At 43.9% G+C, this 26,137-nt stretch overlaps 2 protein-coding genes and 1 non-coding gene across 5 annotated transcripts; 2 read left to right on the top strand and 1 right to left on the bottom strand.

Annotated features, from left to right (window-relative positions):
* Positions 1–9,550: 9,550 nt before the first annotated feature.
* On the bottom strand, positions 9,551–11,213 carry mrpl52 (mitochondrial ribosomal protein L52). The gene is made up of 5 exons (XM_085269566.1): positions 11,115–11,213; positions 10,802–10,871; positions 10,408–10,475; positions 9,904–9,968; positions 9,551–9,830 (listed from the first exon to the last, which is right to left on the bottom strand). Exons 1-5 carry the CDS (start codon positions 11,146–11,148, stop codon positions 9,678–9,680), a joined length of 390 nt encoding a protein of 129 aa, XP_085125692.1. The 5' UTR covers positions 11,149–11,213; the 3' UTR covers positions 9,551–9,677.
* On the top strand, positions 10,148–10,221 carry trnan-guu (transfer RNA asparagine (anticodon GUU)). Its single transcript has one exon. It is a non-coding gene; the product is annotated as a tRNA-Asn (tRNA).
* Positions 11,214–16,921: 5,708 nt separating the features above from the next.
* ajuba (ajuba LIM protein) lies at positions 16,922–25,742 on the top strand. Of its 3 annotated transcripts, none has more exons than XM_085266698.1 (9): positions 16,922–17,311; positions 17,453–19,687; positions 22,362–22,463; positions 22,651–22,718; positions 22,848–22,910; positions 24,213–24,343; positions 24,542–24,593; positions 24,963–25,031; positions 25,116–25,742. In XM_085266698.1, exons 2-9 carry the CDS (start codon positions 18,109–18,111, stop codon positions 25,245–25,247), a joined length of 2,196 nt encoding a protein of 731 aa, XP_085122824.1. In that variant the 5' UTR covers positions 16,922–17,311; positions 17,453–18,108; the 3' UTR covers positions 25,248–25,742. The 3 variants fall into 3 exon arrangements, with proteins under 3 accessions (XP_085122824.1, XP_085122826.1, XP_085122825.1); XM_085266700.1 differs by having other exon boundaries at positions 16,922–17,665; positions 18,073–19,687; XM_085266699.1 differs by having other exon boundaries at positions 16,922–17,749; positions 18,069–19,687.
* Positions 25,743–26,137: the final 395 nt, after the last annotated feature.

Here is a 26,137-nt window from a genome sequence, read left to right as displayed (position 1 = left end):
TTGTAGGTAAAGTAGGGTCAAAAACTGAAGCACTGAGTGGATCTGAAGACATCTGAGCTGTGAAGTTAGTCAGAGATGTGATTTAGTAGCAGAAACGGTCAAAATATAAATAAAGGAAGTTAATGACAAAAAATGATCTGTTGCATTAAAGAGATGAAATTGTTATCAAACAGTACGGTTAAACTAATAAGCTCAGCAGATGCTAGTTTACAGTTTAAGTATCTGGTGAAAATTATGAATGAAAAGATGTAAATGATCAGCGTCAGAGGTTGAAATTTCAGGCCTACAGTGCAGTTAAACAAGAGACATTGTTGGCTTGTCACACCAGATGAATGAGATCTGCTTCATTTAGTGGTAGCTGAATGTGATCACTGATGGTAAGTCCACATCTGAGCATCACCAGGTGGGCTTGGTGAAGTCAGGTGTGTCAAACATATGACCACAGTGCTAGAAAATGCTTCACCCACAGTATAATCAAGCCCACGGGAAGGCTTTGGAAAACGTGAAAATACTGAATATTTAACTGACAAAGAGACGCATGACCTGCCATAATATACCAAAGTAAACTAAATAAACTCTTAAATGACAGAAAATGGAACCTTGTGTTTTTTATTGTTTTTTACTGAATAACATTTATTTATTTTACTATTGGTTGGTTAAAAAAAAGGGCATTACTCAAAGCGTAAGCCCAATGCGACACTCTCAGTAACATATTACTGATATTGCGATTCTTTTTCTAAAAACATGGCATTGATTAAATTCATAGTTACATTTTACACTGAATGAAAGGGGACCACTCTGTTTTTATAGGTTATAAGACAATAGTTAAGATCGAGCTGAACTCTATTTGGCCCCCTTTGCAAAGGGAGTTTGACATCCTGTCCATCTGGACCGGCTTTAGAGGTACGTCAGTAAACAAGGTTTGACAACAGCAATCAAAATGTGTGCCAGCTGATGCCATATTATTTCACTGCCATGTCTCCTACTAAATTTGTCTTTCTTATAGACAAAACTGGTTGTTTGGGAGGGTTACATCATTCCTGCTGCCTTCAGTTTCAACTTCTGCTGTCTCCAGATCAACATCTGTGGTTTTCTCCTCCTTTTTTTCCATTCAGGAGGGTTTTTTGTGTTTCGTTTCATTATATGCTCTTGTGTGGGACAAAAACAGTCATCAGAACTGAACTGAGGTGATTACGCTCTTACTGCGGTGTTTCTGTGTTTTCATGCACAGCCTTAGAGAAAGTGAAAAAAGCTGTCTGATTTCCGTTGTGCACAACCATCTAAAATCTGTTGTAAGTATCCATATAAGCTCTAGCCGTGAGCACCTCGACCTACAGTAAGTGTTCTCTGCAACCTTCAGAAGCAGAGAAAACAGCGCAGTGCTGGGCCTTCAGAGGAGAAAGGGTTAATAAGCAGAGCGGCACGAAAACAAAGATGGGGAAAAAAGAGAAAAGACAGAGAGAGATATGTGTCAAAGGTCATGTGTCACGTTTGAATTGATAAAGGGCTTTCACCAGGTTTGAGCCTGCTGCAGGAGAGCCTGGTGCAGCTGCTGGAGGGCTGCAGAGGAGCCGTCTGGATACAGTTACACCGCTGGTTGATTTGGACCCGAAGTCGGCAGTCATGTGTCGAGGAACGAGCTGGAAAAAATGATGGAACGGTCACATTTTTCAGAGAAACGCTTTCCAGCCGAGCATCTGGTATTCTTGAAACATCGGCTGCAGCCTGCACATGCGTGTGTGTGGATGCTGCACCTCTTTGTGTGTGTGTGTGTGTGTTCACATTTAAAGGTAACGTTTCTCTTAAAACATGCCATTAAACACGCAAATAAAAACAGTTTTACAGAAAGAAAAACAAGAAAAAGAAGCGAGTAAGTCAGCTGAGAAGAGGGAAGGGATGGCCAGAAATTATCTCATAGGTTTGGGGATATGATTCCCTTTGCAAGTTCCTCTCCAAAAACATTTTTTTTTGCAAGCAGCCTCCTCCCCGTCCCTTAATTCCTCTTATTTCCTCACCCGCTGCAAAATTTTTCTTTTTATGAGGCTGCAGACTCGAACCACCCCTCCTCTTCTTACCACAAGTATCTCTGGTCTGTTTTTGCTCTTTCTTCCTCCCCCCCTTACCCTTTTTTTCCTCTCTGGTTTAACCCTTCACATCCACACAACAGCAAATGGTAAATAACAATAATGATGGATTAACCACAAACTTAAGGAGAATATTTAAGCGACTCTGACCTCGCCTGTTTTACTTTTAGTTTTCAGCACTTCTATCTGCGGCCCTGTTTGTGCATTTTGTTCTTTATGAATGCAGATTTTGTTCAGGCCTTATCTATTTTAGATTGTAATTTGATAACTAGCTTAATGTTGTTTTTAAGGAAAACAAAAGACAGTAAAAAGAGCAATATAGTCCATGTAATGCACCACTTCCTTGTTAAGGCGAGCTATCGTTGGCTTCTTAAAGCTGCATTTCTTCTGTTTTGGGGTCATTGTTTTCTGGAGAAAGAAGCTGTCATCACAACACTGACAAATCACTGCATGTTGTAAACTTGTTAGGGAAAAAACAATGTTTATTTACACATCCAGCATTTATGCAGCAACACTCTGGGCTCAGGTTTCATGCAAACTCGTGATTATAAACCTCAGTTTTGCACGCCAGCATATCAGGAGGGGAAATTTGGGTCTTTAATCTGTTAAATGTTCTGTAAACAAAACTCTAAACAAAAAGAGCATAATGAAAGAGGTGGGGGTAAAGTTTGATAGACAGCAATGCACATTCAGCAGGGACGTTACAGAGTAGCGGCCCACCGTGAAGTACATTTCTGCATAAATGTGGTACCTACAGTCGCGGTAAAAGGAAAGTATACCCTCTTTAAAATGCTATATCAGCACAAACACCTCATACCAACTGTCAGCGCAGTGGTAGAGGCATGATGGAGCCATGGGACCTGGCCACCTTGCAGTCACTGAGTCAACCACAAACTTCTCTGTTTGCAAAGAGTCGAACATGAGGCCATATTTGCCCAAACTGGGTCAGTGATCACAGGAATCCCAAGCACAGGCATATTAACAAGAGAATGGCTGAAAAAAGAAAGAATGAAAGTGTCGCGATGGCCCGATTAAAGTTCAAACCGCAGCTTGATTGAAATCCTGAGGTGGGAGTTTAAGAGAGCTCTGCATAAATGACTGCAAATTTCAATGAACAGAAGCAACACTGTAAACTGTAACTGGATCAAAATTCTTCCACTGTGATGTGAGAGACACAAAAACGTATTTAAGTCATCGCTGTTATTGGTGGATCTACAAGCAACTGAATCATGAGGTGTGTGTAGTTTGTCACACACTGGTTCTCTGTTTCTACTCTTCTCAAATTCATTAACTAACCTGTTGTCATGCAAAGGTTGTGTGTTACTGAATGAGACCCTCTGCTTCACTTTCAGGAGTAAACCTGACAGAAGTAACCTGACTAACCCCTCAGTTTCCACTTTTTTTCTCTGCACATCTGCTCGACCTTTTTCCTCCTCCTCTGGCTAAACTCTCTGTCACCTGCTCTTTCCGTTTGTCTCAGTGGACTTCTCTCCCGCACTCTGTCGACTTATCCAGCTGCTGCTCTGTTCGAACAGTGAAGGATTTGTAGATGCTGTGTGGGAATGCTTCCTGTTCCAGCAGACAAAACATTAGGCTTCAGTTACCCGTGCACTTATCCTAAAGTTTCTAATGTGTCTTATACAGATGCAATAACAGAAGCAAGTTAACTTCGGGAAAGCAGCTGCATTTTGATTTTTCATTTATCTTGCTATAAAACACAAAAGCTCTGTCTGTCTGTTTGTTTCTTTGTCCGCAAACTCCTCCTACACGATTAAGACTTGCGCTGCTAAAAGTGGCACACAGGTACCTCCTAGGCCCCTCAAGGTCCTTATCTATATCAGACATTATGAGTTCATCATGTTGTTTAGCAACTACCTACCAGTGGGCTAAAATTACCTCTTTTTTCCTTTTTGCTTTCATGCAACTACAACGTCTCATGAATGCATTCTGTGATTTTAACTTCATGACAGTCTCAGTTTTGTCTGCAAAAGCCAAATTACACATTACAAAAGACAATGTTAGCGAGTTGCCGAGCAACCACCCAGCTGAGGGCTAAAATGACTCTTTGTTTGCATTTTTGCACCTATAACAGTGTACGACAGCACTGCGTCGTTTTCAGTCAACATGCATCATAGCGGTCAACACCACAAACAGGTCAAACAATACTGTAGCATGGGAACAAACTTCCTTTAATTGGATTGTTCATTTTTTTATATATATATACACTTGTTGGCATGGTTAAAAAATAAAACCAAGTTATTACATAGAAAATCTAGGACGTTACTGGCGTGTGCTGAGCAAGTAATGATCTTCACAGAATTGTCTTAAAAGGTTGAATAGCCAACTATTTAAACCCCATTAAAGTCAAGAGATATTTGACTGGTTATGGGTTATAAAAAAGTCAATTGTGTTGGGGGGGGGGGGGGGGTAGATCTGAAGAATAAATGGTAACCTTTAATTTATTATGATTAGTAGATTGGAGGGGCCCAAACACAGGACACAAGTGGCAGAGGTCATGAACAAATGTAAGCTTTAATGGTTGAAACCCAAGTCTACGGAGATAAAACAAACCTTAAAGTAAACCAAAGGCCAAAATGAAGTCAAAAACATAGGGGAGGGGGGAAATCCAAGGTATGGAGACAAAGCAAGAACAAAGACTAACTAAACTGGAAGGACCGACCAAATGAAAGAAAAATATGAGAATGGAAATTTGCGCAGAAGATTGAACACAGGTGAAAACAGTTAGCAACGAGCAACAAAAATCAGGCAATCAGGATGGACAGACAGGAAGCAAAACTGACCCAGGACACCAAAGAAAACAGCCCTTCAAAGTAAGACAGGGAAAAACCAAAGGAGGCGCAGATATAACACATGATAAAGAAAACAAAGGGTTGATCCATAGACAGACTGAGACAGAAATTATGACTATGGTTACTGACCCTAACACCAAAACATCAGTAAACACATAGAGCAAAGCCCATCACAAAAACAACCATAAAGTAAACAGAGACTGGGTAATAAAACAAGGACTCACTGTAGAATAATCAGGAAATTAAAAGCAGAAATCCAAAACTTCAAACACTACAGCAGAAAATCTCACCAGCAGTTCACAATTAAACCTATTAAATAAGAATTCACAACAGTGAAACAAGGCCACATTTTGTGTAGCAGACATTTTTCTGGTTTTTCCTCCTGTTAGTCTCGTCAGAGCTCCTTTGAATTATTGTGGGGATCTAAAACTCCAGGTTAAGAACCACTGCATACTGCAAGTAGTTATGTGGCTTCAGTTACTTTAAAGAGTGTCCGATTAACAGTGTCTTCTCCCTGTGCTCCTTTTAAATGATACTGCATATGTCCTGTGCAGTTCTAGGGAAACTGTGGTGGTGCTCCCAGACAGCTCTATATTTTAGCCTGGGAATCAGTTGTGTTTTTGAGGTGATGCCATCTTGATGGGCAGACACTCAGAGGACACAGTTGTGTTTAATGTATGAGAAAGATGTTGCTGGTAAGTTGCAGGGATTGAAAATGCAATAAAGGAAACAAACTGTGACAAGCAGCACATTCTTTCACTCTGTTCCCTTTGTTTTGTGAACCAGTTTGGATGTCTGTTTGGAGCTGCTGCAGAATTGACTGCCAAGCATCTGCTCAAAGTTGTGTCCGGTCACAGAGAAGGATGCACATGAAACCTCTGGCAGCCATGTTGGCTTCCATTCTTCTTTCTCCTCCCTTTTCTCTCTGTCTCTGTCTGTCAGCCATTTTAATGCTGAGCTCATACAGTGTGGCTGGGCGGGGCAAGACCAACCATCGGGCTCAGCACTCCTTCTCCATGCCAGGCAGGAAGTGGCCAGGACAGCTGCTTGCAATTCAACCTGGGACTTTGTTTGGGTGACCTACATTATGACTTCTACTCTAAAACTTCAGTACCACTTCTTTGTCTCTCCTTTTTCTCGTTCTGCTGGTTTTCAGTGGTGGACAGAAACTCGCTCACTCAAACCATATCTGTGCCCAGCCAAAGAAAAGCAGATAAACTGATCGGAATTTAAAATTTGCAATCAAAGCTTTCCTCCATATCCCAAATGTGCTCTACTGGACTGAGGTCTGGTGACTGTGCAGGTCATTTGAATACAGTGAACTCATTGTCATGTTCAAGAAGCCAGTTTGAGGGTTACGACATGGTGTGTCATGTCAAAGTTGTTATGTTATGTCTCATGAATGCATTCTGTGATTTTAACTTCATGACAGTCTCAGTTTTGTCTGCAAAAGCCAAATTACACATTACAAAAAACAATGTTAGCGTGTTGCCTAGCAACCACCCAGCTGAGGGCTAAAATGACTCTTTGTTTGCATTTTTGCACCTATAACAGTGTACGACAGCACTGCGTCGTTTTCAGTCAACATGCATCATTTTTTTATGTATACTTGTTGGCATAGTTAAAAAATAAAACCATGTTATTACACAGAAAATCTAGGACGTTACTGGCGTGTGCTGAGCAAGTAATGATCTTCACAGAATTGTCTTAAAAGGTTGAATAGCCAACTATTTAAACCCCATTAAAGTCAAGAGGTGTTTGACTGGTTATGGGTTATAAAAAGGTAAATTGTTTGAAGCATCCATCAGAAAATGGGTCCATTGTGGTCATAAAGGGATGGACATGGTCAGCAACAATACTCAGGCAGGCGGTGGTGTCTAAACAATGGTCAGTTGGTATTGGGAGGCCCAAAGTGTGCCAAGAAAATATCTCCAACCCTACAACACCAGCAGTCTGAACTGTTGATATAAGGCAGGGTGGAGCTTTTCATTCCATTTGTCTGTTTGTCTGTTGTTCAGTTTTGATGAGTCTGTTTAAACTGTAGCCTCCGTTTCCTGTTCGTGGCTGAAGCAGTGTGGTTCTGCTGCTGTAGCCCTGCTTCTTCAAGGTTCAACATGCTGTGCATTCAGAGATGCTCTTCTGCGTACCTTGGTTTGTAACAAGTGTTTATTTGAGTAACTTTTCCTTCCTGTAAGCTCAAAGCACGCTGGTCATTCTTCTTCGGCGTTGACGACTTTCACCTGCGGCTCCCTGGATGTTTTGTCTCTGTAAAGAGATGGTTGTGTGTGAACCAACAATCATACACTTTCAAAGTCACAAATCAATTTTCTTCCTCATTTCGATGTTCAGTTTGAACTTCAGCAGGTGGTCAAAGGGACCATTTTTTTCTATATAGGTGTCTGAATTTTTTTAATCACTTATATCAGGAACATTTTAATAATTAATTATAGAATCGGGATCTATTATTTGGATTAAAGGTTTGAAAAATGTTTTTCACACCTTATTTCACTTGTGCTCTACCAGGTAACAATATTAGAAAGCCTTGCATCCTTTTCTCTTAGTAAACCTGGCTGTATTTCTACAAAGCCACAACTCAAAAACAGAATGAATGTAGTCACTTTGGCAAGAACAAGCGAGTATTCTGTTGATAATTTTACTATTTCTTTCCCTCTTTGATTCCAGATGAGTTTTGTTTTTACACTGACATGCTGTCATTTATTTTAAGTACATGTCCTGATTTAATGTTTCACTCCTCCAGCTTCAGCCCAACCTCAGATTTGTCACCAACAATTCCCATAAAGCGCTGAAGATTATTTATGCCGATGCTTCTGTAGCATGAAGGACAAACAAGTTATACCACGGAAGCCGCGTGGTTAACTGTCCAACTAGCAGCAAACAAGGATAATTGCAGCCTGCGGGGCCAGCTCTCTGTCGTGTACATTCAGGATACTCAGACTGTGTAATTTTGACAAACATGCTACTAAAACGGCCCCACACCCCCACTTCACCCAGGTCAGGAAGCGGTCTCTGGGACAAAGTTGCTGAATCAGACCCTCCACAAACTAACCCCCCTCCCCCCAACCTTTTGCACCCCCAGGAAGTATCTACCCTCCTCATGTCTGGTCTCCGGCTGAAGCTACAGAGGTCTGTCAGCTAATCCTCAAATATAACCACATCTGTCTCATCCTTCAAGCGCCCACCTTTTCCTTTATCCTGTAGCCCCTGTAACCTCACCTAACACCCCCCCTCCAAACCTCCTCTTGCCTTCTCTCCCTCCCTCCATCCATCCATCGCTGACTTCTGCACAATAAGCAACATCTGGTTCTCATTTCCACAAAACCAAAACAACACAGGGAGGAGAGGAAGAGGGGAGGGGGAGGCTGGGAGGAGTCGAGAGGGAGAGGCTGTTGAGGAGAAAAGACATCCATGTGAAAAGACAGTGAGTCAAGAGAAAGAATGAGGAGCACCATTTCTCACTGCCGGTGCAGTCGGGAGTCTTTTATGATCCAGGTGTGAGGATGTGTGTGAACTTAGAGTCACCTTGCTGAAATTTCTTACACTTCTTTTTTTTTTGTCTGTTAAGTCCCTCTGTGGTCTGCACCACGTCCTCCCACACTGTAACACTACAAAGAGTCAGCTCCTTTGGTCAGCTGTATGAAAACGTTAAGACACAGAGGAGGTGGGGGGAGGTTCAGAGAAAAACTTCCCATCTTCCACGGAAAAGAATCTGCAACTCAGCGGCTAGCAGCCCTAATTACATGGGACTGTGCTGAAGTCTGCACAAGACCCGGGCAAAGAGAGAGAGACGGAGGCAAAATGTGAGGAAGGGGGAAGAAAGGAGGGTGAGAAGACAGGCGGGGGGGGGGCTTACCTCATTTCATAAATACTGAGTTTACAAGTCAAAGTTGCAGTGAATTAATGCTGACTAAACAAAGGCACAGCTGCTCCTTTTAACAGCCAGGGTTGGATTTTGTGCCGTCTCACACGTTAAAACAGATTAAGGTCAGTGCAAATCTACCAGCGCTGAAACTCAACCGTCATCTTATTGGCTTTTTTAAGTGTTTCTGCATCTTCATTATCCACCTAAAAAACTTTGAGTCAACACCAAAAAGATCACTTTCCATGGGATTAAACTTCCTGCCAAAAACTCGCCTGCAGCCGGATAATCGTCTTTCCAGGCACCAGGCTTGCAGGAAGGCCCGATGAAAACCCCAGATTTTCCTTTTCCTTAGTGCATTCCCCAGGAAAAATAAAGAATGTGATTCTTTGACCATAAAGCTTACTGTTATCATCAGACCTTGTGCTTTTATAGCTTGGATTTTTCTTAAACCTTATCTCACACAAATCAGTGTTTTAGTTTGGAGCAGGTCTCCCAGAGCCACTCAGGACTGAGGGGTTTGTCAGCTAATAACACGGTTACTGCAGCGTGCCACGGTGTGAACCCCTCGCTCTGGTCCTGTATCACTGCTGCTTTATGTGTGCCAGCTCCTCCCTTTCTACTGCCAGCCCAGCAGTACTGCTCTGCGCCCAGCCTCAGACAAAATGGCGTTCAAGCCAGCTCGCGTCCTCACAGAAGAGAAATGCTGCATTCTAGTGGAAGCAGATGCACATGAGCTGAGATTTTACCACACGGACCCACGAATGCATGACAGAGTATAAAGAAGAAACATTTTATTGCATGAGTAGAGAAAAACACAAATGACAGAGCAGACGAAAACCCATCATAAATACATCCATCATCCTGAATATCAGCATGGAATATCAGAGTTAGGATAGTCGGCCTCTAACTTTGAGATTTCTTCTTCATTAGTAGTTTCCCTTTGGGTTTCAGCAAAAGAGACTTTTTGTGCTCCTCCATTCTTTTGGCCTCCTCCTGTTTCTCCCTCCACGCCTCCATCCCTCGGTCCACCTCCGAGTTCAGCATCACAATACGTCTCTGAGAAGAAAAAGAGATGAACAGATGAGTGGGAGTGCTAAAGACGATAAGGAGGTTTTTATGTGACACTCACAGATAGAGCTTCTCTCTCTTGCCGCCTCCTCAGCTGGCCTTTCATTGGAGGTGCCGGCCGTCCATCTGTGCATATAAGAAGACAAAGTTGGCACAAAAGCAATCAGCTGGTGCAGCTTTGTCAAATAGTTTCAGGCAAAATGCATTCAAAATTGATCAGGATAAGAAGGAAAGAAACACAATGAAACTCACAAAGATCAGTATAAATTAGCATAGCTAGCTCAGTCAGTTGTACATGACCCACAGTCTCTGTGGCGCAATCGGTTAGCGCGTTCGGCTGTTAACCGAAAGGTTGGTGGTTCGAGCCCACCCAGGGACGATGTCTTTTTGCTTAGAAACACACAGAGCTACCCACTGTGCCAACCCTTTGTGAGTAAAACAGCAGACAAAAGTAGCTGCTTCTTCTGTTTTCCTTTATTTACATTTTAAATGATGTCCTGTAGATGGTCCACAAACAATACAGCTTTACAGATTTTTATTTTTCTCTATAAAAAAATATAAATACCTGCAAACGACCAATCAGGCAGATCTGTCAGAGGCCCGTACTCTGTGCCGCTTCTAGCAAGTCCATGTCTGCAAGATAACACACGCTTCAATAAACCTGCACAGTCTCGTTTTTAAATGGTTTTCAGTAGTTACACATTTAACCTGACTCCATCCCAGGTTCTTAAAAACAAAGAAAAGATGAAACATCTGCATTTCTCCTCGTACACTTCATGCTGTTGTGACGCTGTGAGTGCAAACGTTAAGTGTTATAATGAAGCTGCTGCTGACGACCATTCACTCCTGCCTGTGAGGCTGCTGTGAGGGCGTCTAAAGGTCTTAATTAAAGGTTTCATCCAATCGATCAATCCACATTCAAACAGCGGAAATCTTTATTTAAATGACAGTGAACTCACTCTTTCCGCCACTTTTCTCCAGCCTGGACTCCACACGTTGTGCTGAACTGTCTGCGCGAGTACCTCAGCACTGAAAACAACATCAAACAGTCACCTACACGAGCCTGTTTAATTAGATATGTGGCGTTTACGAGCAGGTACACACACTGTTAGCATTAGCATTAGCTTTGCTCGTCAACATCACCGCGTTGACGCCGGTCACTCGCACAGGCAGGGAGCCTGGTAAAAGCAGGTTATTACAGCTATCACACTCAGCTTCAGCGATGAAACTACACACACACAGGGAAATATGTGAGGATAACCTCTGTCTCACCTGAGCAGCACAACGTCCTTACGGGGGCCGCCATGTTGCCTGCACAATTTAGAGCCTACCGCCAGGGGGCGCCAAAGACACGCCGAGGTCCTGTTATTCACTTTGCCCCGTCATTCTTGTTTTTACACATCCATCAGTAAAAATCTCGGTTATTATCTCAAAATGTCGAATTACTATCTATAAATAGTGACAAAATAACTTGAAATTTTGATTTATTAAACCCAAATTATATTCTTCCTACTCATGGATTATGCTTTTTTTCCCAGTGGCATAAAAAAGCTTTCATGAAAAAAGTATATATAATATATTAAGCCTCGTTTTCCTCATTTGTAATAATGTAATTTTGAAATTATGGATTTTTTTCCCCATTCAGACAGTGATTGATGGGGTTGGGAAGCTCATCTTGTAACCGGAAGGTTGCCGGTTTGATCCCCAGCTCTGTCTGTCGTTGTGTCCTTGGGCAAGACACTTCACCTACCGCCTGCTGGTGATGGCCAGAGGGGCCGATGGCCCAGAAGCAAGGCGATATGGCAGCCTTGCTTCTGTCAGTCTGCCCCTGGGCTGCTGTGGCTACAACTGTAGCTTGCCTTCACCAGTGTGTGAATGAGTAGTGGAACTGTAAAGCGCTTTGAGGGTCTCGAAAAACTATATAAATGCAATCCATTATTATTGACAAGCAGCAAGACAATAAGACAATCTATGTGTCCAATAAAATATATACAAAAAATAAACGAATTAAATAAAGAAACTAATAAATTAATTAAATTAATTTGACACATCTGAATTAAAATACATTCAAATAAATTGGACAGTAAGGTATACATGCATAAAAAGTCATTTAAAACATTAAAGGTGTGTTCTTTGTTTCAAATGTTTCTCAACAACTGTATTTGAAATTAGGGGAAAGCACACATGAAGTATAACGAATTAGAACGTACTTTCAGGACTGATGTTCCCCCCTAGAGATGAAAATGTGACCTTAAACCAGCACGCACAACACCACATGGTGGGCTGTGAAAGTATCCTGGTATAAAACCTTGTTGGGGCCTTTTAGTAATGAGCTTGCAAGTATGCTTTAGGTCCCCCAGCTTCCTTCACTAGCACAAAGACATGCATATGAAGTTAAACGGTTCATCTAAAAGATTCCGTCGATGTGAGGTAAACAAAGTGATTGAAGTGTACAGAGAAAAAAGGTAAAGTATGAATGTGTGGTTGTGTGTGGATTGAGGGGTCAGCAGTTCATTCCACAGTTGCATAGCAGCAAATGAAATAAAGACTTACTCATATTATTAGCACTGCTAAATGTATAAAAGAACTGTTAAAACTTTGCACATGGTACATATCCCTCAATCTATGTGTGTTTAAAATGACCACAAAAAGCTGCCATACGTGTGTCTGATGGAGTCTGGTGTGTGTACTCTGTGGTGGGAACACACGGGCAACAATGCAGACAGGAGAGGGGTAAATAGTGGCCCAGCAGCTCTTTTTTCCCCCTTGGGGGCCTTTAAGAGGTTAATCCAGCTGGAAACCTTTGCATTGGGACCATTGCAGCCCACCTGTGAAGGAAAGGTGCAGCTGTAAGTAACAACCTTAATGGCTGCAGCTCATGTTGTTGTTAATGCTTCCACACAGCATTTCTGTTTAATGTGGCACCTGTGCTTTTTCTTGGAAGTGCAGATATGTGCCGGGGAAATTGGTTACAGCACACTTTTCTTGTGTGATCACGGTTTATGGATGGCGTGGTCGTTGCTGGCATATCAAAGGCACGACAAGGTGATGAAGCAAGACATCTGGGAATGTTTAGAAGGCTGATTTCTTTTCATCCCCGTCGCACTCGCCGACTTCAAACCAGTCAGGCCTCTGTGGTCATCCCGTGGCGCTCCACGTCTGAGGAGCACCTGTTTCTTGAGTGAGTGCAACGCCACTTATAATGAGGTTATAATGGAAATGAATAGGAGGGAGATCTTTCAAAGAACAGCTTAGGTGATTTATTCACTTTTTAGCATGTCAGATGTGATAAGAGCAGTAAAAAACAGGTTTTTCGTGCTAGAGAGGTCGCAGGTTATCCAGACTGCTAATGGGAAGCTGGAAATTTTCAAATGTAAAGATGTTTGCTCATCGTGTAAAGGTTATTCCGATTTTTTTTTTTTTTAGCTGATCAAAAGGTTGTAGTGTGATGTTTTGATCCCGCACAAGGTTAGCCTTAATGTGAGATCAGCTGACCCACAGCTGGGGCCTTTAAAGCACAAAAAGGAGGAAACATTGAAAACTAAGTGTCCAAAACATCAAAGGAACAATTATATTAGTTCTCTGTGCCTCCAATTTTAAGGTAGAGTATGACTACCATTGTTCATTAAACTTTTTGTGTTTGCTTTGGTAAGTGTTGCCATTTTTCTCGTTCCCTCACCCCAACTGTGCACAGCTCCCTGAATCTGCAGGTTTCTTCCTGTTAAAAGGGAGTTTTTCTTTGCTGCTGGCGCCAAATCATCACCCGTATTATTTTAGGACCTCTAACCTTATAATATGAAGCTTGTTGAGGTGACTGATGTTGCGTTTTGGTGCTGAATAAGTAATCAGAACTTGAATTTAGAACATGTTGCCTGTAAAATAAAGTGTAGGCCTAATAAGCTCATAAGCTTAAATCTCCACATTTTTTCAGTCTTACTTTTTTTTTTTGAAAAACAAAATGCTCATAAAATCACCAAAATCAACATTTGGGGAAAGCTGGTCTTTTGCCAGAAACTTGAGGTTGTGGGGCACCTCGCAGCTGTGTTTGTTCTATTTGCAGCTACCTTTTAAGAGAAATAATACAAATAGTGAGTGATTTATATACACAGTGATGGAGATAGATGGGTCTGCACTTCACGTGCCTGTCTGTAATCATTACCGGCAGAGCACGGCCGCTCTCGCAGCTCTTCAAAGTGCTGTTTTTGTATGAACAGCACCGACACTAAGCCCTGAAGAATTTCTGTTAGCTTTGCAGACAAGTTCCCACTCGCAGCCGTGAGGCGAGCGCCAGAGGTTGCCAGAGGTTGCTGCAAGGTACTCCGGTGAAACCCGCAGGAGCTGCGATGGGCTGCGTGTGGAAGAGATCTGAGGGGCATATGTTTAAAAATAAAATAAACTGAAAGGTCAGCGAGCCTCCTGCAAACACAGCATACAGCCGGACTGTGTTTGCTGTGTTTTTTGGTGTTTCCGTCAAAGTGCCGCAAATCGGCCGGAATCCGCGCAGACTAATGCCGGGTAGTCCTGAAATAGCAGCGGGATGTTTACTCTGTATCGTCCTTGGAGAGCTCAGACACGCTGAAAAAATTTACCGGCCGCCTCACCGCGCCGTGTCCTTCCGCGCATTCCACAGGCTGGTGGTACAACAAAGTAGGCCCGTTGCCTCAACGACGCGGATCCACTTGCTGTGACTCTAATGTGCAACAACACGTGATTATAAATGTTAAACAGAGCCAGAGAGGCGCTCTGTGTCAAAACAGAGGCTTCTTAATGAACTACAAGCAACTGGGAAACATTAGGGATGTATATCCTTGAAGCTAAGAGCTTATTATTACGGTGTTGATGCATTAATGTGCAGGGAGAGCGAGGTGGTGCTTGTTCCCGCAAATATACGTGCTTTTGGTTGTGCTTTAACAGCATTAAGTTGAAAAAATAAAGAGGAAGTCTTAATTTGAAAGGTAACTAGTAAATATTGGTGTCAGCTAAAGTGAAGAAGTGTGAAAAAAACTGCAGTATGTCACTCTTATTTTGAAGTAGACAAGTCCAAGTGGCCTACACTCTCAATGTGTATTTCAGCGTAGTCACTTTCCATTACTGCTTTGTAACATTAGGATTTACAGCTGGCGCTACAGTAAACTGCACAGGGCCGTGGTTTTGGTTACAGTCAGCCTATATGAGCACAGACAAAATGAGGGTATTTCTGAAAACAGGACTGTTTATACTGTTGGTTTGGCTTGGTGGTCATTTCACAGTTTAAGCTTGTGCCAAGCCACAACCACATGAATACGTGTGTATCCAGAGCTCCATCACAACGCTAACCTAATGGCTAGAAGCGCTTCGGGGCAGGTTAACCCTCTCAGGGGCCCCCAGGGTGGGGAGGGGGGTCCTGTTTATGCTTCTCCTGGAGCCAAGTGTATTAGTCAGTGAAAGTCAAAAAACAGGCCAATTATAAAATAAACTAACATATTAAAGAATAAACGAAGACTTAAATGAAGCTAAGCAAGCATGAACATGTGCCCCTGTTTTACCACCTCATGTGCAATAGTCCTGTGGGGATGCATTTAGACCTCTTTACTTTGTTGAAATGTGATTTTTGTCCCCCAGAAAATGTGTGATTTGACCTTTAAAACACTGTAATGTACAACAATGTCACTTCCGTGGACTCATACACCAGTGCTAAAATGATCTAAGTAAAATTACTCCTTAAGTTTTTACCACTTAGCTACATTTTGAAAGCAAATATTGAACTTTTTAAACCAGAACATCTCTTTGGTAGCTTATATAAAACATATAAAATAAGTAGTGAATTTTAGTGTAATAGCTGAAGCTACAGTTGAACAGCCTGAATAATTATGTTTACACCTACCTAATGAATTGGTACTTATTGTTTGAATAAACCATTATTTTTTTATGCATTGCTGCATGACTGATGTAAGCACAAAGATTAAACTAAGATGAATTGAATCCTATTTACTTTATTGAATTTTATTTTTCAGGAAGTGTCTAATTTGAGCTTTAAAACGGTGCAGTTGTAGAAGTACGTGATTTTACTGGACTTAAACCCCAGTGGTGAACAAATAAATACAAATTAACTAAATTTTTAAGGCAAATATTGCTCTCTTTTTAAAAGAGCAGATCTCTTTGGCAGCTTATGTAATCAATAATAAAATAGCTGACTAAGTTTAGGTAGTATATCAAGCAGATCACTAGCAGCCAGAATAATTATGTTTGCACTTTAATAAATCACAGCCTATTGTTAAAATAACCTTTTTTTTTTTTTTTTTTTTAAAGTAGAGCATAGCTATATGACGGATTTAAGCGTATTTTATTGTCCAGTGCTTATAATGTAAATGCAGTGTTGAATTGTGGAGCTGCTCCCTTGACCTACTCTGATGACTACTTCCACCACTTTAGACATTACCTCAGTGGTTCCTAAGGCCTTGGGTGAGGCTGAAGTCTTCATTTAAAAAGTCAGAAACTGAATAGAAACATTTTTCAATCTATTTTGGTCTAAATATTTAGTTACAGGAAACTTTAAAACAAAAAAAACAGTTTTGGCTTGGCTCGATTATTTTTAAGTGTTCTTTTTATATTATTATGATGTTTATTAAATGTTGAATATGTAGTTGTGTAGAGACGGTCTCGCTGGCGTTATCCTCTGTGGAGTTTTGCGTTATGAATGACGACACAGCATGTCTGGTAAAAAGGTGTTCCGGCCTTGTTGGGGGATACAAGCCGCCGTTTAAAATGCGTTAAGTCGAACGCACCACTCACACGCAGTGTAACGGTCGCGATGTTCCGCCTTCAATATAAAAGCCGTTAAACTAACGCTTTCAACACGGAGGCTATCAAATCCGATTTTGTGGCGTTGTAAACTACAAAATTGCACTTTAAACGTTACTCGAAAGCATTGTTTCGTATCTGGGACAAACCCATGCTACAAAGGAGCTCCTGTTATCCTCTTGCTTGAGTAAAACATAACACGTATCTGGAGAGGTTTATTTAGAAAAAAACGTAACCGGAACTAGCTTGGTCGCGCTTTCGTTAGCCTGACGACATTGTGGGCGAAGGGGGAGGTAAGTAATTATTTAGGGGGAAGAAAGAAAGAAACAAAGTTGTCGACTGTGCAGTGCTCACGGGGAGGGATTTTTATTTATCACGAGCGGCTCTTTTAGTCCTGCACCGGCCTGCTGGGGGTTGATTCGAGTGTAACGGCGCGCCGGTTTTCCCCTCAGTTCCTGCTGTCCTCCCAAACTTCCCCGCTGCTTTCCTACCGAGTCCCGAACAGGATTTCTCTTTTGAAAACGGGAATGATAAAAGGAGTCGAGCACAGGCGGATGGACGGAGGAGTGTAAAGCCAGTGCGGTGTGTGCGCTTTCCGTTGGCTCGCTTACAACTAAAATACGCCTTTTCTGTCATTATTTTCCCTCCTCCGAGTAACTTTCCCCCCTGAGATGAATGGCAGAAGTCGGGTGAGTCGACTATCTGCGAACAAGCGGATTTCTGCTTTTCTCGTCTACACTGGACCCACATGAAGAGGTGATAGCCTGCATCCTGCTGAACCTCTCTCTCCCTCGCTCTCTCTCTCTCCCCCCGCTTTGTGCTTCGTTAAGAGGAAATTCAAACCCCAGACTGGAGGAGATCCGCGATAGCAGCCCGAGACTTGGCTCGAGTGTATTTAAGTCTTCTTTTTAAAAACTTTAAACAGAGACCATGCAGCTGTGGAGCCACATGAGGGTCCACAAAGGAGGCCCTCTGCGATCATAGGTCCACGCAGAAGTCTCCTGGATGTCTGTCTCTCCCGTTTCCTGGCTGGATTGAATTGTGTTAGTAATTTTTTTGTACTCCAATGGATTCTTCCTCACCACAGCCTACCTGTACCTGTGGATTTACCACATGAGGGCAGCCAGGTGACTCACAGGACTCAAGTCATGTAACCACCCTGTAATGTCTTAAAAGTTTTTATTTATCTGCTCTTTTTTTGTATTTATTGTATCTGTATAGAAGGGGTCCTGCTTTTGTTTTTCTTTTGTAGCTTTGAACTAGATTCCAGGCCAGTTTTTTAATTTCTTGTTACAGATTTTATTGTAGCCGTCACAAGGGAATAACTGTAGATTTCAGTCTTTGTTCTGCTGTACGTCCACTCACACTGTATTTGAGTGCAGTACTCTGTAACATTTAAAAAAACAGAGAGAGGGGGGAGTTGCTGTAAGACTTGACTTTGCCCAGGCAGGTGTGTGTGTGAGAGGGAGCACAGGAAGGCTTAATCATGGACAGGCCGATAAGCAAGCTGCTGGAGAAGCTGAAGCTAACGGACTCGGGGAGTGTGAAATTCAACGTGTCGAAGAAAAAGCACGACTCCTCCAGCAACTCCAATAACAGCAACGCCAACACCGGCGTCCCTGTGGGCGGCAGCGGAGGAGGGGGCAGCGTTCTGCCGCTGGCTCCCAGCTCTGCAGCTGCCTCGCCCGCAAGACCTGGCCAGTTCCCGCTTGCCTCGGCAACCACAAGTGATCCATGTGTGCCAGCAAGTGGGAGAGGAGGAGGAGGCGGCACAGGAGGAGCAGGAGGAATGGGGTTGACTTCCTCTCAGCTCCTCACCACACCATCTACTTCCTCCACAGTGGGCACCATCCCCCCAGATGTTGAGCAACCACCTCACCCCTCTACCTTGGCACCGCTGAGGCGTCCTTCCTCTCAGCAGCGGGCTTCCTGCTACCTGGGTGAAGGTGTAGATTCCCACCTTAGGCGTGAGTCCGGCCTGAGTCCCGAGTGCGACCCCATGGGAGCGTTCGGCTCCAAGGTGTCCCTCAATCAACGTCGATACTCATTGGAGCTTCAGCAGCTGGTCCAACGACAGCAGCTCCTGTCCCAGCCGCCTCCACTCTCCGTCCCGCCACCATACCCTGCTGCATCGGGATATGGATCGGCGCCCAGAGGCGGCGGAGGCGGCTTGGCTGAGCCCGGCTACCTCTCTGAGCCTGAGCGGCACAAACGCCTGTCTCTCCAGGAAACCCTGTTCTACAAGCGGCTGAGCACAGGCAACGATCTGTGGGAGAGCACCCGGCCGGCATCCCTCTCTCATCCACCACATCGCCCATCTGATATGAGCGGAGGAGGTGTAGGAGGTGGAGGCCTCTTTTACCCGCCAGGGCCAACCCTGAGTCCGTGCTCATCCTTCAGCTTCCAGGAGTCTGTGCTGGTCAGCCCCAGGTCCAGCTTTGCCTCCAGCACGGCCAGCGGAGGAGGAGGAGGGAGTCCCATGGGGAGCCGCTGCAGCAGCAACCGGACCAGTGGCATCAGTCTCGGCTACGACTTGCGCTATTCTGCATCCGGAGGCCTCCCTACCCAGCAGCAGTCCCCATCTGTGCCGACCGGAGGCTCTGCAACTGGATACGGAGTCCCGGGCAGGGCCGGAGTGACCTCCGTAGAGGCCTGGACTCAGTACCTGGAGGCAGGGATACGTTCAGGTGTGTACGATAGCCGTCACTCCTACCCGCCTGCGGTTGGGAGTCCCGCGGCAACGTGTTATCAGACAGCTCCAGATTGGTGGGAAGAGCAGCAGGCGGGCGTACGAGGCAAAGATCCAGGCACGATGGGAGAGAGGGCCCGATACTCAGACCTGCCCGGCACCCGATACCAGGAAGAGCTGACCCGACTTCTGCTGAGAGATGCTGCGCTGGAGGGCGATGGGCTGCTGGAGGGCCTGATGCTGAAGGAGCAGGCTCTCAGCCTCACGCCTCACGCCAAATCGGGCGTCACGCCAGCAGGAGGGCTGGCCAAACCTCAGGAGGAGCCAGGAGCCTTGCCTGGGAGAGAGGCAACAGAAAACCGGCAGGAGTTCTTTGGTGAGATCCTTATTTTTTTTTTTTTAATTTTATAAATTTATTTTGCAAAACAAAAAGTAAAAGAAGCAAATCAGTGGGACTGGATGGAGATGGGCAGCTGTGTTTAACTTTAAAAACAGTAAAATCACATCCCTAACCCGAGCCAGCAGCCTCACTGCTCATCCGTCCCCACGGCGTCCGCCCCTCACTGTGTTATTACTGTTGTCCTCACCGCCTGGTGTCGGATCACAGGTTTCTCTCTAAATGAAAGGGTTGTATGGATGGATGGACAGATTAATAGTTGAAAGAGTGTGTATGGATAGGTGGATGGTGCCACAGAACCTGCAGAGACATGCAGGGTCATAACACACAAAGCATTAAAGGAGTGGAGAAGGGGAGGGGGGAGGAGGGGAAAGAAAAAAAAACATCAGCCAGGCTTCAGAAACCAAGATGCAGACAAGTAGACGTGTTTGACCGGAGAGAGGAAAGAAAATCAGTGCGCTAAAAGTTACGCACGGTTGTCAGCTGATGTTTGCACATCTTGCCAATTTGCCACAGTGGTGGTGCGCACAGAGGGCTAATGCAGCGGATCTGCACGCCGATTAAAGTGCAAAATTCTGCTGTAACACTCAGACATAAATTACATGGTTCCATATAAACACAGCTCCAGCCATTACTGAGTCACACAAGATTAGGGCTCCAGTTCTCTCAGTGTGCCAGTGTGTGTGTGTGTGCGCGAGCGTGTGTGTGTTAGGATGGCTAGATGAATGTGCGTATGTCTCTGTGTGTATATTGTTTCTTTGTGGCAGGGTGTGTCCCCCCCCCCTTTGAGTGACTTCAGGCCACAGTAACGCAGTGTGTGTGTGAGTCATGTGTATATGTGTGTGTGTGTAATGCTGCCTTGGCGTGTGCAGGGGTGGTGTGCTGTAGCCTGTTTTTCAGCTCAGGTATGTGTGCCTGGAGGGGACATACAATACTGTATTCCTCTCAGCCATTAGCGAGGAATCAGAAGCTCTGAGCCGTGAAGACAGACGCCCTGAGCTCAGCTCGGCAGCACACACCTGTGTTCAGGTGTAAAGCTGAACAAAATTAAAAAAAAATAAACGCAGTAATAATGAAAAAAGAAAGTAAAAATGGAAGAAGAGGAACATAAACTGAACAGATGTCGATTTATAGCTTTTAAGCTTCACTGTTTCACGCTCATTTTGTACATGCTCAGAGTTTCCAGCATGGAGGGCGGCATGTGTGCGAGTGTGTGAGCCAAAAGTTCAGGCTGCTATAAATGCGTTTCAGCGAGTGTTATTTTATTTTAATAGGATGTGGCTCAGAGCATAGAAAGCTTCTGTTTGTCAGGGGCAGTCAATCAGAAAAAAGCAGGAAGAGGATGAACTGAGGGGCCACACAGACCCAGTATAAGATAAGTAAGGATTATTTTGCGCTGTGACTCATGCAAAGCTGCTCTAGTAGAGTCCTATAATTAAAACAAAATGGAAATAAGAATAACAGGTCCACCTTAAATACCTTATATTGTCTCATGATGTGAAATAACAAGGTGTAGTCACACAAATGTAGTCATGCGATGTGTCTATTGATTAGTTTTAAGTCATGAAAGGAGAGCAGATGTAGTTCAAAGTGTGACATTTGTCATTTTCTTTGGTATCAACTTGACTTTTGTGCCCCTAGTGAGCTTTATTTTGAAAAACCCTTTGTTTTTAAACCCTAAGTTCAGTCTTCTCTTTTCGTTCTTTTCAGTGAGTAATGTCAACCCCGCTTTCTTTCCATCTCTTTCTATATGCAGCCGTTTTCATACATTATATTTAAAGTTTCGGCTCTTTGGTTTTTGGCTTTGGCACCGGCTCATGCCTCTTCCTAAATATCGGAGGGATTGTCCAAGCTCGCAGAAGCAGGGTGTAGGAATTCTTGATTTGTGTGGCACTCCCTGAGCCACATTAGAAAGGAGAAGGGGGGGAAAAAGCTCAGACCAACCCTTAAATTGATCACAGAAAGAGTGATGCGCAGGCCACCACATTTCTGCTTTACATATGATTGTGGAATGAGGTTGGAGACAAACAGGCTCATTTTTGAAGCTTTTTCACAGAAGTAAAACTGATTACTTGCATTTCTTTTTTTGTAGGTCCATTTTGCTTGGTTATCTTCAGTATTTCAGCCCCCAAAAATGCCACCAAGCTTCTTGTTTCTTAGCCACTGGCCAGCAATTTAAGGAAAGCTGCACAAGCGTTAATTTCTATTAATTTTGTCGTTGCTTGCTTTGTAGTTTTGGCCCCCAGCATGGTAGGGGGAGGGAAAAATGGCTATGATGTTAAGTCTCCAAATTGCTCTTAATGTGGGGGGTTTAAGTTTAAATTTAAAGGTCTCGGTCTCCAAACTCCAGAAGAAAGAATCGTCTATGTTCTGGAAAAGCTGCCAAGAAGTCAGATCCGGCGGAGTTTCCCTTTAATAACAGAGAGGCTCGGCAGACACTCATGAGTGGATGAGCAAACAGGCTGGCATGGGTAACGAGGTTTTAACTGTGTGAAAATCCCCTAGGTGGTGCGAACGAGAGGATTTACAAGTGTTGACACTTTGTGTGGAGTTGGATTTCAGACACATTCTCCAGGAATGCGTCGTAAACAGAGCGCTGAGAGCCCCCGCCGAGCCATTGCTCCCGACTAAATGCGAGTTTGTGTCCCGGCAGGAACCTGCGTGAAGTGTGGGAAAGGAGTGTACGGGGCGGATAACGCCTGCCAGGCTCTGGAAAACCTCTATCACACTCGCTGCTTCACCTGCGTGTCCTGCGGTGAGTACGGCTTCCCCCCACCCACGCACACAGACACACACACACCTGACCAAACACAGCAATGATGATCAGGCTTAATGATGAATTTGTGCCACCGCCACACCTTCTGCAAACGCCCTCTTTGAAGCATTTACCACAAAAATGTGGAGATTTAATTATGCTGAGTCACCTCTGCCCCCATCTGCAGGACGCACCCTGAGAAACAAGGACTTCTACAATGTCAACGGCTCTGTGTACTGTAAAGAGGATTATATGGTAAGAGTCGAGGCCGAGGCTTGTTTTGTCATCCGCCTCTCTCACACACAAACACACTCAGACGTGCTCGGAGTCGGTTTGGGGGGAATCGAGGTTGCGATATTAGTAATCTCTTTGTTTTAATTACAGTTTTCGGGATTCCAGGCGGCTGCGGAGAAGTGTAGCGTGTGTGGCCACCTTATTCTCGAACAGGTGAGGGCTCTGTGTGAGTGTGTGAGAACCAGCACACCAAATACCTCCCAAACATTTGGAAGAACTCAGAAGAAACGCTCTAATCTTTAATCTTCCTTTTAGTTATTTACATCCAACGTTTCCCATAATGTTTTCGAAGAATCCCTCGGAGAGTAGAGAAATTCAGTGACGTCCTTCTGTTGGCTGCTCGTTGGTTTCCCACGACAGATTTTCACTGGAATGTTTGCCTTGGGTTTTTGATAAAGGGAAAAAAATGGCTCTGCAGTGATTATCTTAAAACTTTTCACCATATTTGAACCACATAATACCCATAATATAAATAGCAGGCTGTCACTGTGTCTGTGATCCACAAGCATTATTTTCTGCATCAGTGGCTCGAAAACTTGTTGGTGCAACAGTGTTGAGAGGGGAAAATGCATTCCTGCTGGACTTGGGAGTTTAAATGGAAACACTGCTGCTTAAAGTATAACATTCAAGTTAATAAAGTTTATTCTTTTGTCTCCTGTTGAACGCTGTCTGGTCTCTGCTGGATTACTGATTGAAAGTGGAGGATGTTGGCAGGACAGTGTGGTAATGCTAAACCTGTTATTACCTGAGTCTGATGCTCTTTTTGGCTTTATGGGAAGTCCCCCCTCCCCCTTTACTTTTTAAATATGGCACCAAATCACTCGAGACTTTAATGCATTACAGAAAGAAAACCAGTAATCATTTATGTGCAAGGGATTGACAACAATGGGGACAAAAAACCTCACTTTTAACTGGAAACTGTCCCCAAGTAGCTAGAAAATGTAACTTCAGGGTAAACAGAAGAGCCACGGTGCAAAGGGAGCTGGAGTAGAGGGCTGTGACAGGATGTCATCATTAATGGCTGTACTGTTTAGCTGGCTGTGTGAGTCTTTGACTGGTGGGGGGAAAAATCACTGCTATTTGAAAATACTCAGAACAGTTTGTATTCTTTTATTTGTTTTTTGAGCAACCAGATTGTAAGTTCTGGTCAGAGACTTGTTTGCTTTTGATGCCATTAAACTCAAGATGAGGGAGATATCGTCAAAGCTGGGCGGCCTACATCAAATCTGATGTAGTCTGTTTTGATGTAATCTGCTTTCTTTGGAGGAAGAAGAAACGGAAGACTAGAAAAAGTAAAACCTAACAAAATTTTCTCTGTTCCTTTTATGCTCCTACACACACACACACATCCTTCACAATAGCCAACCACTCCCTTGCAGTTGGTGGATCCTTATCCAGCCTTTGATATTTTTATTTTTGAACTTAAATCTTAGATCTGGTTGTTCTCACCCTCAGATCCTGCAGGCTCTTGGGAACTCGTACCATCCCGGTTGTTTCCGCTGTGTGGTGTGCTCCAAGGCTCTGGATGGGGTGCCTTTCACCGTTGACCAGCACAGCAAAATTTACTGCGTTGCAGACTACAACAAGTGAGTATTGTACCCGAGCACAAAACGGTCAGACTGGAGCCTTTGCTGGACAAATCCTGGTCCCTGGGCCTTATGTTTGACACTCCTGCTATAAGAGCTTCAGCTGTTCTGTACTGAAGATGTTATGAAGTTTGCACATTTAACATTTTGCAGAATGTGCTGCTGCTTAAAAATAACCGCTCCTGTGTCTCACTGCAGGACTTTTGCCCCGAAGTGCGCTGCCTGTTTACAACCCATCTTGCCTACTGAGGTGAGTAACGCTGACCTATCTCATACTGTTCCTCTTCCTACCATTTAAGCTCCCATCTGGTTAAGCCTTCCCTCCTAGAAGGCCCCATCTGCTCTGATTGGTCAGCTGGCCTGGTTAAAAAATGAGCTGTGGCTTGCACTCATGAACCGTGAGTGTAGACACTGCCCTCTAAAAGCTGCTGTGTCACAACACTTCGGATTCAGCGGTGTATGTTTGAACCAGAATCTGTCCCACAGCAACGAATTAGCATGACTGTGTTCATAATTTACTTTGTTTTGGGCAGTTTTCCAAACTTTACACAGCAGTGTGACACAGAACAGGCAGGAAAGTACTGGAAATGTGGCTCTGCTGACCTGTTTGCTGTTTCAGGGCAGTGAAGACATCCTCAGGGTCGTGTCTATGAACAAAGACTACCACTTTGAGTGCTACCACTGTGAGGTAAGTGACGACTTAACGTTTCTGACTTCGTTTTGAAGCGAACCCACAGCTGACCTCGCCCCGTCTCCTCTCTTCCACCCTCAGGAGTGCGGCAAGCAGCTCTCCGATAAGCCCGGCTCGCAGTGCTTCCCTCTGGACTCCCACCTCCTCTGCCACTCGTGCCATGTGAACAGAGTGTGCGCCACACATAACGTCCCCCCTCACAACACACACTGATCGGCTTCTATGCAGCTGTAGATTTATTTTTATGTAAAAGCTGGTCTTAATATGCTGTCCATCCCCCTCCCATTCGCTCTTTCTTTACAACAAACCTGCTGAGATTGAGATGTTTTCACACTTCACCTTTATTTTGTCTGACTTGGATCAGTTTCTGATTGCCACATGTACTGCCTGCTGTACTTCTTGTACTATTACTGTACAACAGTTAAAAGGGAACAGGAAAACTACTGCTTTTTTAATTCTTTACCCTAATGTGGCTACTGTTTGCTGTAGAGAAATGAGGGATTTTTTTTGTTTTTGTACATACATTATTGCTATCAGAAGTTTTGCACTTAAATTTGACTTTACTGTAAGAGATTTGTTACGTGAATCTGTACAAGTTGGAAAACACATTACTGTAATGATTATGTTGTAATAAATATTTTCTCTGCTCACACAGATTGTGTAGCTAGGTCAAAATTCAAAGAGGAGTCATCGTGCTTTCTTGTTTCGTGTCTGTTTTGGCTGCTGCCTGTCGGGGTCACCACAGTGGATCATCTGCCTCCATCTCTAATATCCTGAACCTCCTCTGAGATATTCTTTTTGCATCCTTTGTCCCATATGTCCACTCTCTGCACGTCTAAACCATCTTAAGCATGTCTCTATAATAACTTTGTCTCCAAACTGCTCACCCCTCTAGTCCATTCTGCTCACTACCAGTGAAAATGTTAACACCTCCACCTTGGCCTCCTGTCTTTTTGTCAGGAGACAATGACACTGACCATACATCATAGCAGGTCTCATTACAATCTTGTAAACCTTGTCACAAATCACCGGACACTCCTCTACACCCACTCCACCTGTCTTGTGCACTGTCCATAGCTTTGAACGATTGACTCCAGGTATTT

This window comes from Mchenga conophoros, linkage group LG3, assembly GCF_057382185.1.
Source record: "Mchenga conophoros isolate Kocher_MC1m ecotype Shallow Benthic linkage group LG3, M_conophoros_male_GT1.1, whole genome shotgun sequence".
Taxonomy (NCBI): domain Eukaryota; kingdom Metazoa; phylum Chordata; class Actinopteri; order Cichliformes; family Cichlidae; genus Mchenga; species Mchenga conophoros.
Note: the sequence above shows the minus strand (reverse complement) of the source record. Positions and strands in the feature narration are given on the sequence as shown.

Bases quoted from the DNA above. Each gene is read 5' to 3' on its own strand.
- mrpl52 (XM_085269566.1), bottom strand. From the start codon at position 11,148: ATGGCGGCCCCCGTAAGGACGTTGTGCTGCTCAG. The intron at 10,872-11,114 runs GTGAGACAGAGG...TGTTGTTTTCAG, and splicing joins AAGGACGTTGTGCTGCTCAG to TGCTGAGGTACTCGCGCAGA. The intron at 9,831-9,903 runs GTGAGTGTCACA...TTTTCTTCTCAG, and splicing joins AAGAGAGAGAAGCTCTATCT to AGACGTATTGTGATGCTGAA.
- ajuba (XM_085266698.1), top strand. From the start codon at position 18,109: ATGGACAGGCCGATAAGCAAGCTGCTGGAGAAGCTGAAGCTAACGGAC. The intron at 19,688-22,361 runs GTGAGATCCTTA...GTGTCCCGGCAG, and splicing joins AAACCGGCAGGAGTTCTTTG to GAACCTGCGTGAAGTGTGGG. The intron at 25,032-25,115 runs GTAAGTGACGAC...TTCCACCCTCAG, and splicing joins TTGAGTGCTACCACTGTGAG to GAGTGCGGCAAGCAGCTCTC.